Source organism: Drosophila eugracilis, unplaced genomic scaffold (genome assembly GCF_018153835.1).
Source record: "Drosophila eugracilis isolate 14026-0451.02 unplaced genomic scaffold, ASM1815383v1 contig_1918, whole genome shotgun sequence".
NCBI lineage: Eukaryota > Metazoa > Arthropoda > Insecta > Diptera > Drosophilidae > Drosophila > Drosophila eugracilis.
In genome coordinates this window covers 44,895-61,393 of record NW_024572775.1, presented here as the reverse complement: position 1 = coordinate 61,393, position 16,499 = coordinate 44,895, and the positions used below count along the sequence as shown (strand labels likewise).

Genomic DNA, 16,499 nt, shown 5'->3' with positions numbered 1-16,499 from the left:
ACGAGTGTTCAAGCATTTCATTATATATATGTACATATGTATGTACCAGTCTACTCATTCGGAGCCGACGAATGCGGCAAGACGCAGCGACACCTAACATATAATGGCCTCTGATAAGCAGGGTTTGCATTTACTACGATGCATAAGAAACAGAATAGCCAAAACAGAAATATCCGGGAGCCGTAGCACAAAAAAAAATATGTTTTGCTTTGCTCTCAATTTTCGACTATGTCTACGGCTACGCAGAGCACAGAATATTATTTTCTGCTATTTCTATAGCTATAGATCTAAACTTTTCGTAGCTCGGAGCAGAGCAAAGCAGATCATTTTTCGTTTACGTCTCTGCTCCCGCTCTCGTCAAAGTGAGAGCGGTAGCAAAAACCAAAAAAAAATATGATCTTTAATTTAGCTCGGCAAGGATTTCTTCGTGGTCTGCCGATTAATATTTATTTAAATTGAGCAACAAACAAAAATGAAACGAGAAAAGTATATATTTATGTATGTATGCATATATAAAACTTCCTTAGAGAATACGCACATGGATAGGATTACAAATTGTTATGTTTATCAAGAATTTCACAAATTTCCTTTGCTAATTGAAGAAATAAATTTGTGTAATCGCTGTCCGGATACTTTATAACAATTGGTATACCACTCTCGTTGCACTCCGATATGTGTAAGTCAAGCGGTAGGGAAATAAGTTTACGAGGTAATGAATTCATTATGCTGTCTCTAAAGAGCTCCACGCGTTGATTACAGTTTTTACAAATAGAATAACTCATGTTCTCCACTACGCCGTAAATTGGAATATTGAACTTTTCGTACATCTTTGCACCCTTTAAAGTTACTTGTACGGCAGCAATGTGAGGCGTTGTTACCAAAATAACACCACTGATAGGTGCATTCTGGAACACTGAAAGATGAACATCTCCAGTACCTGGTGGAGTATCTATGACTAACACATCTAACAGTCCCCATTCAGCACCCTTTAACAGACGTTGTATGGCTGACATCACAAGAGGCCCGCGCCAAATTACGGCTCCGTCCACGGGTGTGATCATACCCATGGATAAACATTTTACATCATAGTTTTGCGACGGAATAATCCGATTTCTCTCGTTTACAACTGGCTCATTATAGACATTCATTAGAAGAGGAACAGTGGGCCCAAATACATCCCCGTCCAGCAATCCCACCCGCTTTCCTAGTCTCGCCATGCTGCAAGCGAAATTAGCTGAAAAGACAAACTAACATCACCATGGCTCAGAATATATCTTTGTAGCCAACCTGCGATTGTGCTTTTGCCTACACCTCCTTTTCCGGATGCGATGACAATTATGTCTTTTACTCCATTAATTGGTTCCTTCTTTGGCAGTCCTCGCGCCATTAAAGCCACCTGGTGCCCACACATTTTAGTTGCGTAGGAGCGGCGTAGACTGCCGATCAGCTGATGGAACATGGCTATAACATAACATCAGGAATTAATCAGCTTATGAACATCCACCAACCAAATAGGTTAGATTACGAACAGGATTAAGCTATAACGACAAAACAATCAATTTCGGCTTTTTTAAATTAAACATTGTCGAACTTTTTAACACTTACAACTGTTTTCCATATCTAAAATACAAAACTAGTGGCGGCGCTATCCCGATAGAATAAATAAAATGATGTTTTACGTTTCGATAGTAATCGATAGCAAAAGTAACACAAATTTTTTAAATCAAGTGTACTGTTGGAAAACATTTTTGGAAAGAAATTTAACATAGCGAAGTTTGCATTTCAGACTCAATATTATCAATTAAAACATACTTAGCTTCCGTTATTATTATTTTAATGAATATATATGAATTTATTGACATTATATAGTCATAAAATGCTGAGCTTAGTTGTCCTAACAGATTGAAAGAGTAAGGTACTTTAAAAAAATTTTTTTTTATGATAATCTACAAAAATTTTCTTCGACACCGTCAAATATTTATTTTAAAAATCCTGATATACATATTATTTGTATTACATACATTGACAATGAACTGGCGTCAGTTTGACGTATGTTGCTTATTGATGAATATTGCAAAAGAAAATTTATTTTTCTACTTCTAATATTAATTTTATTTTATATTTTTCCTATTTAAGAGCACAATTTCAGATTTACAGAAACAACTTGTGGAGAAAAATGTGAACTTACTAACTAACTAATCCTTTAGAAATACCCCTAAATTCAAGGTACCAGAACTAATTTAGTTCGTTTTCTATTCTCTCTTTTTATCTCATATTTTATTTTTATTATAATTTATTTATTTCATTTATTTTCATTATAACTCTCTCTTCTAGCACACCAACCCAATAATAATATTGTCCATGTTCCTTATTCCATAGTTCCGGTGTGTTTTCTCACGGGGCCGCCGGGGCTTGCGTCACAGGGAGTCTTCTGGCCGATGCTCGCCGGGTGCAGATGTCTTCTTGGTCAGCAGCGGGAGTTATGTATCTTCCTTCCTTCAGGGAGTGGTCCGAGGGATTTTAGATAGTTGGTTGCTAAGTTGGTAGTTTTAGGGTAAATAATTGGAACAATGATGACTTCGCTGTTTGAGCTGTCGTACAAGACTGCCAAAATATATTCTTCTGCGCAGACCAAGTCGCCTTCGCTATCGAGTTGTACATTGATTCTTATATACTAATACATAAATGCTTGTACCGAAATACAAAAGAAATAAATAAATGTTTACAAAGAATCCAGTCCAAGTGGCTGCTCGTGTCGTATATCCTGTCTTGAAGGGTCGGGGCATCCTGTTGCAATGTCAGCAAAACGTTAGCAGGGCATCGACTCAAATGGTCTTTGCCCGGCTTGGACAATGTTTGGGTTGCAACAGAATTGCATTTGTATGTATGTAGGTAAACTAAATAACGATGACAAACCGTCCGACAGCTCGCTCCGGCTAAGATGATGACCTAGCATCTGGCCAAAGCTAATTAATTGTATATGACGAGTGGCCACCCATTCAGCGTACCAATTCCAGGGTAGCTCTGGGTGGCTTGGGCGGAGGCTCGTTGCCTACCGACTGGTCGGTAACTCCTTCCCTCCTGGATTGATGTGACGGCCAAAGTGAAGGCGTGGGCGACACGAAACTAACAAGAATGATAATTATTATAGTTCTAATTATGATATACCTCCAAAATTCGTAGTTGTAAATTTCTTCCAGTAGATGATTGAATTGGAAGCGTTGATGGATCTTAAATTTAATTTATGTATGTTGATGTCTTCAATTTGTTCCGTGAAATTGATATTTTAAATTATTGGGACTGTAGATTCAATTTTTTTTTTTTTCGCGACTCCCGTTGCTTAACGCGCAACCCACCTCCCGCCCAACCGACCGAGGGGCGCTGCCGTCTATCGTACGGCTCGGAACACGGGGATAGTACCGAGTGGAATATTAAATAAATAAATTAATTATATATGAGCTAAGTGGTTTAGTAAGACGATTTTTATGTTAGTAGGGTATTGTAGAGGGTATTGTAACTCGAACATAATACCCTAAATGGTTCATGAAGGGCAAAGTTCGAGCTGCAATGTCTCAAGGATAAGGGAATATAGTTTCTAGTGGGTCTAGCGGGCACATTGATATTTAAGCGACCTATTAGGGCTTGACTATCAATGTCCCCACTAATAAGATTGTTAATAAAAACAACGCCAAGCATTGTCCTACGGTTAGCAAGGGTAGGTAAGTTTATTAGTAATAGTCTGCTTTTATAGGAGGGAAGATGTAAGTTTGCATCCCAATTTTGGCCACGAAGAGCAAATAAGAGAAAGCTTTTTTGAATTGATTCTATACGGTCTTGGTGGACCGCGTACTGGGGGTTCCAGACGCAAGATCCATACTCTAAAAGCTCTCAGAAAACAAAGTAGGAAGTACGCAACCCCCTTGTGTTCTGATAGGAAAGAATGAGAGACGATGTTAGTTTTTTGCGAGGGTTTGCTCAATGGCTTTTGTTTGAGGGAGTTTTACCGCCGCAGGTCGATTAATTTTTTTTTTTTTTATGTCCCGGTCGATGTTCTTGGACGAAAATGTGTTCCGGCCAGAACTTGGTTGAGCACATTTTGTCAAATTCCACCGAGGGGACGCGAATCTTAAATGATGATACTATTCTGTTATAAGGATATTTAAATTTAGTTATGTTATCCACCTTAATGTCGGCTTTCGTTCTGGCTTGTATGTATGCCAATACGTCTGACTCAGACGTATTCTCGGAATGCCGGAAAACAAATATATGTTTCTCAGGTGGGATTACCTTTAGGGGCTTTGGTGTAGCAGGTTCTGATCCTGCACCGCCAGTACACGCCGGTAGTCCGGGCACGAAATTCCCCTGCGGTGTATCGGGTGGGTTGATGTTAATGGAGATTGGCTCTGTAGGAGCCAGGAGCCTTGAAGCAGACAAACTATCTAACGTTTTCCTACCATTTCCGCGGTTTGAGGGCGTTAGAAGGGGCGTGGCCAAATGCAACTTCGTGGCAAGTTGCAGAGGCATCTCCTAAATACGTGTTCCTAAGCAAAATTGTGTAGCTCTTATAGTTTTCGAGATTTTTGCATTTTTGGTTTTTCGGGTTTTGTGGGCGTTAGAGTGGGCGTGGCGTGATCGGAAAAAACAATTCGCATTGGGAGCATCATAGAAACATACATGCTTAATCCGAACTTTCTATCTCTTATAGTTACCGAGATATCAGCTTTTCTAGAAAATCCGAAAACCGTCTTTTGAGCCTTGTGGGCGTATGGGTGGGTGTGGCCGGATAGTAGTACTACTATAAGATGCGCTGTCATCTAAAGATTATACTTTCTGAATTTCAACTTTCTAACTGCAATAGTTACTGAGATTTCAGCAATTTTAGTTTTTTGCGATTTGTGGGCGTTAGCGTGGGCGTGGCAGGATGCTGTAATAAACTTGCGCTGTCCCGGGACCTCAAGAATCTTCATGCTTAATCTCAACCTTGTATCTGCTATAGTTCCTGAGATCTCAGCGTTCATACGGACGGACGGACGGACGGACGGACGGACGGACGGACAGACGGACATGGCTCAATCGACTTCGCTATTGATCCTGATCAAGAATATATATACTTTATAGGGTCGCAAAAGCTTCCTTCTATCTGTTACATACTTTTCAACGAATCTAGTATACCCTTTTACTCTACGAGTAACGGGTATAAAAACAAGATAAGTTTTAGATATGCACACTATGTTCAGACTGTGACAATTCTTTATTATATGTTATTTGATTGATATAAACTGTGCAATTTTTAAAGGTAACTAATGCGGATCCGCTTAGGAAAATGTTTGCCGTACAATTTGATTGTAAAGTTGAATGTATAGTGTTTAGGATTAATATGTGTGCTGGTTCTATCTCGGTAATGCTTTCTTGCATTACTATGTTTTCGATTTTACATTTTGCATAATTCACTGTAAGAATGTCATCAAGGCAATCGGTCTCTTATTCTGAATTGAGTTTTCACAAATAAAATACTTATGAATTTTATTACATTTCTTTGAAAAGTAGTGTATATCATTTTCGTTATGATAGGCCATATAGTTTGGGACAATTAAGAATTTGGATTGATTTATGGGGAGTGGGACGATGTGTGTAAATTGATAATGTGTCTGTTTAAATGTAGGGATTCTGATTCTAAAATTAATCTTAATTCCTATCATAAACGCGTCTAGATCTAGCATCTTTTTTCGTCTGACAATTCCCGTAATTTCGGGTCGTCCAGTTCTTGTCTAATAATTTTTAGTTCTTGTGATACAATAAATGTTGATACAATATTTAGATTTGCCAATAACATGCTTTCTTCTATGTTTTTTAAATAATTTTATAATATGTCGATGCTTATGTTAATTCCAGAAATGTATTGAATTGTATGTAAAAATTTTTACTCCGAGTTTAGAGTCTTTGAGATGCTGTTTTTGTAGCCGTTGAGGAAATTATTTATTATCTGTTGTTCCCTATTTATGTGTTCTGTAATGTTATAAAACGTAGTTTTAATGTCCTTATTGATTATCTCTTGTCTATTTGTGATCTGTGTTAACTTCCTTTGATTTTCATTCAAGGTCTTTAAACTCTCTCTTTTACTCTGAATTCTACGCCCATTGGCTAGCCCATGGCTATAACATAACATCAGGAATTAATCAGCTTATGAACATCCACCAACCAAATAGGTTAGATTACACACAGGATTAAGCTATAACGACAAAACAATCAATTTCGGCTTTTTTAAATTAAACATTGTCGAACTTTTTAACACTTACAACTGTTTTCCATATCTAAAATACAAAACTAGTGGCGGCGCTATCCCGATAGAATAAATAAAATGATGTTTTACGTTTCGATAGTAATCGATAGCAAAAGTAACACAAATTTTTTAAATCAAGTGTACTGTTGGAAAACATTTTTGGAAAGAAATTTAACATAGCGAAGTTTGCATTTCAGACTCAATATTATCAATTAAAACATACTTAGCTTCCGTTATTATTATTTTAATGAATATATATGAATTTATTGACATTATACGAGGTGTGTTCAAAAAGTAAGGTGACTCTTCAAATTTCGCGAATTTCAAATTTTTCGATTATCGATTTTTTTGTTTTGTTATATTGGTACACTCTTCCCTAACATCTGTACCAAGTTTCAATGGAACATCCTCTTTTGTTTGGTTGTGAGAGGCGTAAAGTTACAAGTTGTTTTGCGAGCTCGGCGATTTTTTGCTACCGAAAAATATGGATCAAAGGATTTGGATTTTTTGGCCAAAAACAACACCACAATAATGCCTCAGCCACCATATTCACCGGATTTGGCCCCATGTGACTTTTTCTTGTTCCCAAAACTGAAGATAATCGAAAAATTTGAAAAATTTGAAATTTGAAAAGTCACCTTACTTTTTGAACACACCTCGTATAACTTCTAAAAGGTTTCGATAATCGAAAAATTTGAAATTCGCGAAATTTGAAGAGTCACCTTACTTTTTGAACACACCTCGTATAGTCATAAAATGCTGAGCTTAGTTGTCCTAACAGATTGAAAGAGTAAGGTACTTTAAAAAAATTTTTTTTTATGATAATCTACAAAAATTTTCTTCGACACCGTCAAATATTTATTTTAAAAATCCTGATATACATATTATTTGTATTACATACATTGACAATGAACTGGCGTCAGTTTGACGTATGTTGCTTATTGATGAATATTGCAAAAGAAAATTTATTTTTCTACTTCTAATATTAATTTTATTTTATATTTTTCCTATTTAAGAGCACAATTTCAGATTTACAGAAACAACTTGTGGAGAAAAATGTGAACTTACTAACTAACTAATCCTTTAGAAATACCCCTAAATTCAAGGTACCAGAACTAATTTAGTTCGTTTTCTATTCTCTCTTTTTATCTCATATTTTATTTTTTATTATAATTTATTTATTTCATTTATTTTCATTATAACTCTCTCTTCTAGCACACCAACCCAATAATAATATTGTCCATGTTCCTTATTCCATAGTTCCGGTGTGTTTTCTCACGGGGCCGCCGGGGCTTGCGTCACAGGGAGTCTTCTGGCCGATGCTCGCCGTGTGCAGATGTCTTCTTGGTCAGCAGCGGGAGTTATGTATCTTCCTTCCTTCAGGGAGTGGTCCGAGGGATTTTAGATAGTTGGTTGCTAAGTTGGTAGTTTTAGGGTAAATAATTGGAACAATGATGACTTCGCTGTTTGAGCTGTCGTACAAGACTGCCAAAATATATTCTTCTGCGCAGACCAAGTCGCCTTCGCTATCGAGTTGTACATTGATTCTTATATACTAATACATAAATGCTTGTACCGAAATACAAAAAGAAATAAATAAATGTTTACAAAGAATCCAGTCCAAGTGGCTGCTCGTGTCGTATATCCTGTCTTGAAGGGTCGGGGCATCCTGTTGCAATGTCAGCAAAACGTTAGCAGGGCATCGACTCAAATGGTCTTTGCCCGGCTTGGACAATGTTTGGGTTGCAACAGAATTGCATTTGTATGTATGTAGGTAAACTAAATAACGATGACAAACCGTCCGACAGCTCGCTCCGGCTAAGATGATGACCTAGCATCTGGCCAAAGCTAATTAATTGTATATGACGAGTGGCCACCCATTCAGCGTACCAATTCCAGGGGTAGCTCTGGGTGGCTTGGGCGGAAGGCTCGTTGCCTACCGACTGGTCGGTAACTCCTTCCCTCCTGGATTGATGTGACGGCCAAAGTGAAGGCGTGGGCGACACGAAACTAACAAGAATGATAATTATTATAGTTCTAATTATGATATACCTCAAAATTCGTAGTTGTAAATTTCTTCCAGTAGATGATTGAATTGGAAGCGTTGATGGATCTTAAATTTAATTTATGTAAGTTGATGTCTTCAATTTGTTCCGTGAAATTGATATTTTAAATTATTGGGACTGTAGATTCAATTTTTTTTTTTTCGCGACTCCCGTTGCTTAACGCGCAACCCACCTCCCGCCCAACCGACCGAGGGGCGCTGCCGTCTATCGTACGGCTCGGAACACGGGGATAGTACCGAGTGGAATATTAAATAAATAAATTAATTATATATGAGCTAAGTGGTTTAGTAAGACGATTTTTATGTTAGTAGGGTATTGTAGAGGGTATTGTAACTCGAACATAATACCCTAAATGGTTCATGAAGGGCAAAGTTCGAGCTGCAATGTCTCAAGGATAAGGGAATATAGTTTCTAGTGGGTCTAGCGGGCACATTGATATTTAAGCGACCTATTAGGGCTTGACTATCAATGTCCCCACTAATAAGATTGTTAATAAAAACAACGCCAAGCATTGTCCTACGGTTAGCAAGGGTAGGTAAGTTTATTAGTAATAGTCTGCTTTTATAGGGAGGGAAGATGTAAGTTTGCATCCCAATTTTGGCCACGAAGAGCAAATAAGAGAAAGCTTTTTGAATTGATTCTATACGGTCTTGGTGGACCGCGTACTGGGGGTTCCAGACGCAAGATCCATACTCTAAAAGCTCTCAGAAAACAAAGTAGGAAGTACGCAACCCCCTTGTGTTCTGATAGGAAAGAATGAGAGACGATGTTAGTTTTTTTTTCAATGGCTTTTGTTTGAGGGAGTTTTACCGCCGCAGGTCGATTAATTTTATTTTTTTTATGTCCCGGTCGATGTTCTTGGACGAAAATGTGTTCCGGCCAGAACTTGGTTGAGCACATTTTGTCAAATTCCACCGAGGGGACGCGAATCTTAAATAATGATACTATTCTGTTATAAGGATATTTAAATTTAGTTATGTTATCCACCTTAATGTCGGCTTTCGTTCTGGCTTGTATGTATGCCAATACGTCTGACTCAGACGTATTCTCGGAATGCCGGAAAACAAATATATGTTTCTCAGGTGGGATTACCTTTAGGGGGCTTTGGTGTAGCAGGTTCTGATCCTGCACCGCCAGTACACGCCGGTAGTCCGGGCACGAAATTCCCCCTGCGGTGTATCGGGTGGGTTGATGTTAATGGAGATTGGCTCTGTAGGAGCCAGGAGCCTTGAAGCAGACAAACTATCTAACGTTTTCCTACCATCATGTCCAGAAAATTCGGTTCCGAATTTTTCGTACTCACCGGAGTGTTGGCCAAAGGCGTTCCAAACAGCTGCGGCGACACTTCAGTGTTCTGAAGGTAAGAGTGGGAGCGAGAAGGGAACTAGTGATCTGCGGCACACAAAGAGTTTGATTTTTACGCTTTGGAGACTCATTTAACAATTGGACATTATTAAATTGGGTGTCCAGCGCCGTGAGCAAATCGCTGGCTTTACGAAAAGCGCCGAGCACCTCATGAAAACCATTTTTGTCTGCCGCATAAAAGATCTCATTTCCCTTTGAGTCCCTCGACAACTTTCACAGCAATAATGTAAGCCGGAATCGCCTCGGGCCAAAACATCCGATACGGTGGCACGGAAATTGGCACATTTGGCATGAACCATATTATCACAAAGCCAACACAAAACGCTTGGCTGGTTAGTTGTAATTATTTTGTTACAAGATTTTAAGTAGCAGACAATTTCAGACATAATGATTTATAATTATTATTTTTAAGCACTATTTAATCGAAAGAAGCCCACTGTGCGAGAACAGAAAAAGAAGAATAACAAGAGGAAACGCTATAGTCGAGTGCCGCGACTATAAGATACCCGTTACTGTTTTACACAATTTTAAAATATTAATTTTGCTAGTGGAAATTCACAAGGCGCCACCTATTGTCAGAGGAAGTATGTTGAGTATGCTTATAGTGACGTCACTGCCCATGTGGAGCCTTATAACCTTAATTTCTTCATAAATAGCGAAATAATGTTCCGATTTGAAAAATCTTTGGTAAATCGATAGATATTGACAGAAATAAGTTACACAAGGTCAAACGAAGGCATTCATAATTATATTATAGACTCCACAGTTTTCCGCGGTTTGAGGGCGTTAGAAGGGGCGTGGCCAAATGCAACTTCGTGGCAAGTTGCAGAGGCATCTCCTAAATACGTGTTCCTAAGCAAAATTGTGTAGCTCTTATAGTTTTCGAGATTTTTGCATTTTTGGTTTTTCGGGTTTTGTGGGCGTTAGAGTGGGCGTGGCGTGATCGGAAAAAACAATTCGCATTGGGAGCATCATAGAAACATACATGCTTAATCCGAACTTTCTATCTCTTATAGTTACCGAGATATCAGCTTTTCTAGAAAATCCGAAAACCGTCTTTTGAGCCTTGTGGGCGTATGGGTGGGTGTGGCCGGATAGTAGTACTACTATAAGATGCGCTGTCATCTAAAGATTATACTTTCTGAATTTCAACTTTCTAACTGCAATAGTTACTGAGATTTCAGCAATTTTAGTTTTTTGCGATTTGTGGGCGTTAGCGTGGGCGTGGCAGGATGCTGTAATAAACTTGCGCTGTCCCGGGACCTCAAGAATCTTCATGCTTAATCTCAACCTTGTATCTGCTATAGTTCCTGAGATCTCAGCGTTCATACGGACGGACGGACGGACGGACGGACGGACGGACAGACGGACGGACGGACGGACGGACGGACGGACAGACGGACATGGCTCAATCGACTTCGCTATTGATCCTGATCAAGAATATATATACTTTATAGGGTCGCAAAAGCTTCCTTCTATCTGTTACATACTTTTCAACGAATCTAGTATACCCTTTTACTCTACGAGTAACGGGTATAAAAACAAGATAAGTTTTAGATATGCACACTATGTTCAGACTGTGACAATTCTTTATTATATGTTATTTGATTGATATAAACTGTGCAATTTTTAAAAGGTAACTAATGCGGATCCGCTTAGGAAAATGTTTGCCGTACAATTTGATTGTAAAGTTGAATGTATAGTGTTTAGGATTAATATGTGTGCTGGTTCTATCTCGGTAATGCTTTCTTGCATTACTATGTTTTCGATTTTACATTTTGCATAATTCACTGTAAGAATGTCATCAAGGCAATCGGTCTCTTATTCTGAATTGAGTTTTCACAAATAAAATACTTATGAATTTTATTACATTTCTTTGAAAAGTAGTGTATATCATTTTCGTTATGATAGGCCATATAGTTTGGGACAATTAAGAATTTGGATTGATTTATGGGGAGTGGGACGATGTGTGTAAATTGATAATGTGTCTGTTTAAATGTAGGGATTCTGATTCTAAAATTAATCTTAATTCCTATCATAAACGCGTCTAGATCTAGCATCTTTTTCGTCTGACAATTCCCGTAATTTCGGGTCGTCCAGTTCTTGTCTAATAATTTTTAGTTCTTGTGATACAATAAATGTTGATACAATATTTAGATTTGCCAATAACATGCTTTCTTCTATGTTTTTTAAATAATTTTATAATATGTCGATGCTTATGTTAATTCCAGAAATGTATTGAATTGTATGTAAAAATTTTTACTCCGAGTTTAGAGTCTTTGAGATGCTGTTTTTGTAGCCGTTGAGGAAATTATTTATTATCTGTTGTTCCCTATTTATGTGTTCTGTAATGTTATAAAACGTAGTTTTAATGTCCTTATTGATTATCTCTTGTCTATTTGTGATCTGTGTTAACTTCCTTTGATTTTCATTCAAGGTCTTTAAACTCTCTCTTTTACTCTGAATTCTACGCCCATTGGCTAGCCCATGGCTATAACATAACATCAGGAATTAATCAGCTTATGAACATCCACCAACCAAATAGGTTAGATTACACACAGGATTAAGCTATAACGACAAAACAATCAATTTCGGCTTTTTTAAATTAAACATTGTCGAACTTTTTAACACTTACAACTGTTTTCCATATCTAAAATACAAAACTAGTGGCGGCGCTATCCCGTTAGAATAAATTAAATGATGTTTTACGTTTCGATAGTAATCGATAGCAAAAGTAACACAAATTTTTTAAATCAAGTGTACTGTTGGAAAACATTTTTGGAAAGAAATTTAACATAGCGAAGTTTGCATTTCAGACTCAATATTATCAATTAAAACATACTTAGCTTCCGTTATTATTATTTTAATGAATATATATGAATTTATTGACATTATACGAGGGTTTCAAAAGTAAGGTGACTCTTCAAATTTCGCGAATTTCAAATTTTTCGATTATCGATTTTTTTTTTTTGTTATATTGGTACACTCTTCCCTAACATCTGTACCAAGTTTCAATGGAACATCCTCTTTGTTTGGTTGTGAGAGGCGTAAAGTTACAAGTTGTTTTGCGAGCTCGGCGATTTTTGCTACCGAAAAATATGGATCAAAGGATTTGGATTTTTGGCCAAAAACAACACCACAATAATGCCTCAGCCACCATATTCACCGGATTTGGCCCCATGTGACTTTTTCTTGTTCCCAAAACTGAAGATAATCGAAAAATTTGAAAAATTTGAAATTTGAAAAGTCACCTTACTTTTGAACACACCTCGTATAACTTCTAAAAGGTTTCGATAATCGAAAAATTTGAAATTCATGAAATTTGAAGAGTCACCTTACTTTTTGAACACACCTCGTATAGTCATAAAATGCTGAGCTTAGTTGTCCTAACAGATTGAAAGAGTAAGGTACTTTAAAAAAATTTTTTTTTATGATAATCTACAAAAATTTTCTTCGACACCGTCAAATATTTATTTTAAAAATCCTGATATACATATTATTTGTATTACATACATTGACAATGAACTGGCGTCAGTTTGACGTATGTTGCTTATTGATGAATATTGCAAAAGAAAATTTATTTTTCTACTTCTAATATTAATTTTATTTTATATTTTTCCTATTTAAGAGCACAATTTCAGATTTACAGAAACAACTTGTGGAGAAAAATGTGAACTTACTAACTAACTAATCCTTTAGAAATACCCCTAAATTCAAGGTACCAGAACTAATTTAGTTCGTTTTCTATTCTCTCTTTTTATCTCATATTTTATTTTTATTATAATTTATTTATTTCATTTATTTTCATTATAACTCTCTCTTCTAGCACACCAACCCAATAATAATATTGTCCATGTTCCTTATTCCATAGTTCCGGTGTGTTTTCTCACGGGGCCGCCGGGGCTTGCGTCACAGGGAGTCTTCTGGCCGATGCTCGCCGTGTGCAGATGTCTTCTTGGTCAGCAGCGGGAGTTATGTATCTTCCTTCCTTCAGGGAGTGGTCCGAGGGATTTTAGATAGTTGGTTGCTAAGTTGGTAGTTTTAGGGTAAATAATTGGAACAATGATGACTTCGCTGTTTGAGCTGTCGTACAAGACTGCCAAAATATATTCTTCTGCGCAGACCAAGTCGCCTTCGCTATCGAGTTGTACATTGATTCTTATATACTAATACATAAATGCTTGTACCGAAATACAAAAAGAAATAAATAAATGTTTACAAAGAATCCAGTCCAAGTGGCTGCTCGTGTCGTATATCCTGTCTTGAAGGGTCGGGGCATCCTGTTGCAATGTCAGCAAAACGTTAGCAGGGCATCGACTCAAATGGTCTTTGCCCGGCTTGGACAATGTTTGGGTTGCAACAGAATTGCATTTGTATGTATGTAGGTAAACTAAATAACGATGACAAACCGTCCGACAGCTCGCTCCGGCTAAGATGATGACCTAGCATCTGGCCAAAGCTAATTAATTGTATATGACGAGTGGCCACCCATTCAGCGTACCAATTCCAGGGTAGCTCTGGGTGGCTTGGGCGGAGGCTCGTTGCCTACCGACTGGTCGGTAACTCCTTCCCTCCTGGATTGATGTGACGGCCAAAGTGAAGGCGTGGGCGACACGAAACTAACAAGAATGATAATTATTATAGTTCTAATTATGATATACCTCCAAAATTCGTAGTTGTAAATTTCTTCCAGTAGATGATTGAATTGGAAGCGTTGATGGATCTTAAATTTAATTTATGTAAGTTGATGTCTTCAATTTGTTCCGTGAAATTGATATTTTAAATTATTGGGACTGTAGATTCAATTTTTTTTTTTCGCGACTCCCGTTGCTTAACGCGCAACCCACCTCCCGCCCAACCGACCGAGGGGCGCTGCCGTCTATCGTACGGCTCGGAACACGGGGATAGTACCGAGTGGAATATTAAATAAATAAATTAATTATATATGAGCTAAGTGGTTTAGTAAGACGATTTTTATGTTAGTAGGAGAAGTATTGGATATAATGTTGTAGAGGGTATTGTAACTCGAACATAATACCCTAAATGGTCCATGAAGGGCAAAGTTCGAGCTGCAATGTCTCAAGGATAAGGGAATATAGTTTCTAGTGGGTCTAGCGGGCACATTGATATTTAAGCGACCTATGAGGGCTTGACTATCAATGTCCCCACTAATAAGATTGTTAATAAAAACAACGCCAAGCATTGTCCTACGGTTAGCAAGGGTAGGTAAGTTTATTAGTAATAGTCTGCTTTTATAGGAGGGAAGATGTAAGTTTGCATCCCAATTTTGGCCACGAAGAGCAAATAAGAGAAAGCTTTTTTGAATTGATTCTATACGGTCTTGGTGGACCGCGTACTGGGGGTTCCAGACGCAAGATCCATACTCTAAAAGCTCTCAGAAAACAAAGTAGGAAGTACGCAACCCCCTTGTGTTCTGATAGGAAAGAATGAGAGACGATGTAAGTTTTTTGCGAGGGTTTGCTCAATGGCTTTTGTTTGAGGGAGTTTTACCGCCGCAGGTCGATTAATTTTTTTTTTTTTATGTCCCGGTCGATGTTCTTGGACGAAAATGTGTTCCGGCCAGAACTTGGTTGAGCACATTTTGTCAAATTCCACCGAGGGGACGCGAATCTTAAATGATGATACTATTCTGTTATAAGGATATTTAAATTTAGTTATGTTATCCACCTTAATGTCGGCTTTCGTTCTGGCTTGTATGTATGCCAATACGTCTGACTCAGACGTATTCTCGGAATGCCGGAAAACAAATATATGTTTCTCAGGTGGGATTACCTTTAGGGGCTTTGGTGTAGCAGGTTCTGATCCTGCACCGCCAGTACACGCCGGTAGTCCGGGCACGAAATTCCCCTGCGGTGTATCGGGTGGGTTGATGTTAATAGAGATTGGCTCTGTAGGAGCCAGAAGCCTTGAAGCAGACAAACTATCTAACGATTTCCTACCATCATGTCCAGAAAATTCGGATTCCGAATTTTTCGTACTCACCGGAGTGTTGGCCAAAGGCGTTCCAAACAGCTGCGGCGACACTTCAGTGTTCTGAAGGTAAGAAGTGGGAGCGAGAAGGGAACTAGTGATTTGCGGCACACAAGAGTTTGATTTTTTACGCTTTGGAGACTCATTTAACAATTGGACATTATTAAATTGGGTGTCCAGCGCCGTGAGCAAATCGCTGGCTTTACGAAAAGCGCCGAGCACCTCACGAAAACCATTTTTTGTCTGCCGCATAAAAGATCTCATTTCCCTTTGAGTCCCTCGACAACTTTCACAGCAATAATGTAAGCCGGAATCGCCTCGGGCCAAAACATCCGATACGGTGGCACGGAAATTGGCACATTTGGCATGAACCATATTATCACAAAGCCAACACAAAACGCTTGGCTGGTTAGTTGTAATTAATTTATTACAAGATTTTAAGTAGCAGACAATTTCAGACATAATAATTTATAATTATTATTTTTAAGCACTATTTAATCGAAAGAAGCCCACTGTGCGAGAACAGAAAAAGAAGAATAAAAACAAGATAAGTTTTAGATATGCACACTATGTTCAGACTGTGACAATTCTTTATTATATGGTATTTGACTGATATAAACTGTGCAATTTTTAAAGGTAACTAATGCGGATCCGCTTAGGAAAATGTTTGCCGTACAATTTGATTGTAAAGTTGAATGTATAGTGTTTAGGATTAATATGTGTGCTGGTTCTATCTCGGTAATGCTTTCTTGCATTACTATGTCTTCGATTTTACATTTTGCATAATTCATTGTAAG

General features: G+C 37.9%; 1 protein-coding gene and 3 long non-coding RNA genes across 5 annotated transcripts; 2 read left to right on the top strand and 2 right to left on the bottom strand.

The window, feature by feature from the left end:
• Positions 1 to 473: 473 nt before the first annotated feature.
• On the bottom strand, positions 474 to 1,702 carry LOC108114789 (iron-sulfur protein NUBPL). 2 transcript variants are annotated; one of them, XM_017225904.2, is made up of 3 exons: positions 1,606 to 1,702; positions 1,288 to 1,538; positions 474 to 1,234 (listed from the first exon to the last, which is right to left on the bottom strand). In XM_017225904.2, the coding sequence occupies exons 2-3, from the start codon at positions 1,457 to 1,459 to the stop codon at positions 549 to 551; spliced, it is 858 nt and encodes a 285-aa protein (XP_017081393.1). In that variant the 5' UTR covers positions 1,460 to 1,538; positions 1,606 to 1,702; the 3' UTR covers positions 474 to 548. The 2 variants fall into 2 exon arrangements, with proteins under 2 accessions (XP_017081393.1, XP_017081400.1); XM_017225911.1 differs by lacking the exon at positions 1,606 to 1,702 and having other exon boundaries at positions 1,288 to 1,461; positions 1,530 to 1,596.
• Positions 1,703 to 5,212: 3,510 nt separating this feature from the next.
• LOC108114806 lies at positions 5,213 to 6,541 on the bottom strand. The gene is made up of 2 exons (XR_001772759.2): positions 6,297 to 6,541; positions 5,213 to 6,229 (listed from the first exon to the last, which is right to left on the bottom strand). It is a non-coding gene; the product is annotated as an uncharacterized LOC108114806 (long non-coding RNA).
• A 540-nt stretch (positions 6,542 to 7,081) lies between these two features.
• On the top strand, positions 7,082 to 7,916 carry LOC121529828. Its single transcript, XR_005993656.1, has 2 exons — positions 7,082 to 7,386; positions 7,541 to 7,916. It is a non-coding gene; the product is annotated as an uncharacterized LOC121529828 (long non-coding RNA).
• A 5,227-nt stretch (positions 7,917 to 13,143) lies between these two features.
• Positions 13,144 to 13,958, top strand: LOC108114808. Its single transcript, XR_001772760.2, has 2 exons — positions 13,144 to 13,429; positions 13,583 to 13,958. It is a non-coding gene; the product is annotated as an uncharacterized LOC108114808 (long non-coding RNA).
• Positions 13,959 to 16,499: the final 2,541 nt, after the last annotated feature.

What these genes read in the sequence shown, in the direction of transcription:
- LOC108114789 (XM_017225904.2), bottom strand. Translation starts at nt 1,459, where the DNA reads ATGTTCCATCAGCTGATCGGCAGTCTACGCCGCTCCTACGCAACTAAA. An exon ending in AGGCAAAAGCACAATCGCAG is followed by an intron (nt 1,235 to 1,287) that starts GTTGGCTACAAA and finishes TTGTCTTTTCAG; the next exon opens with CTAATTTCGCTTGCAGCATG.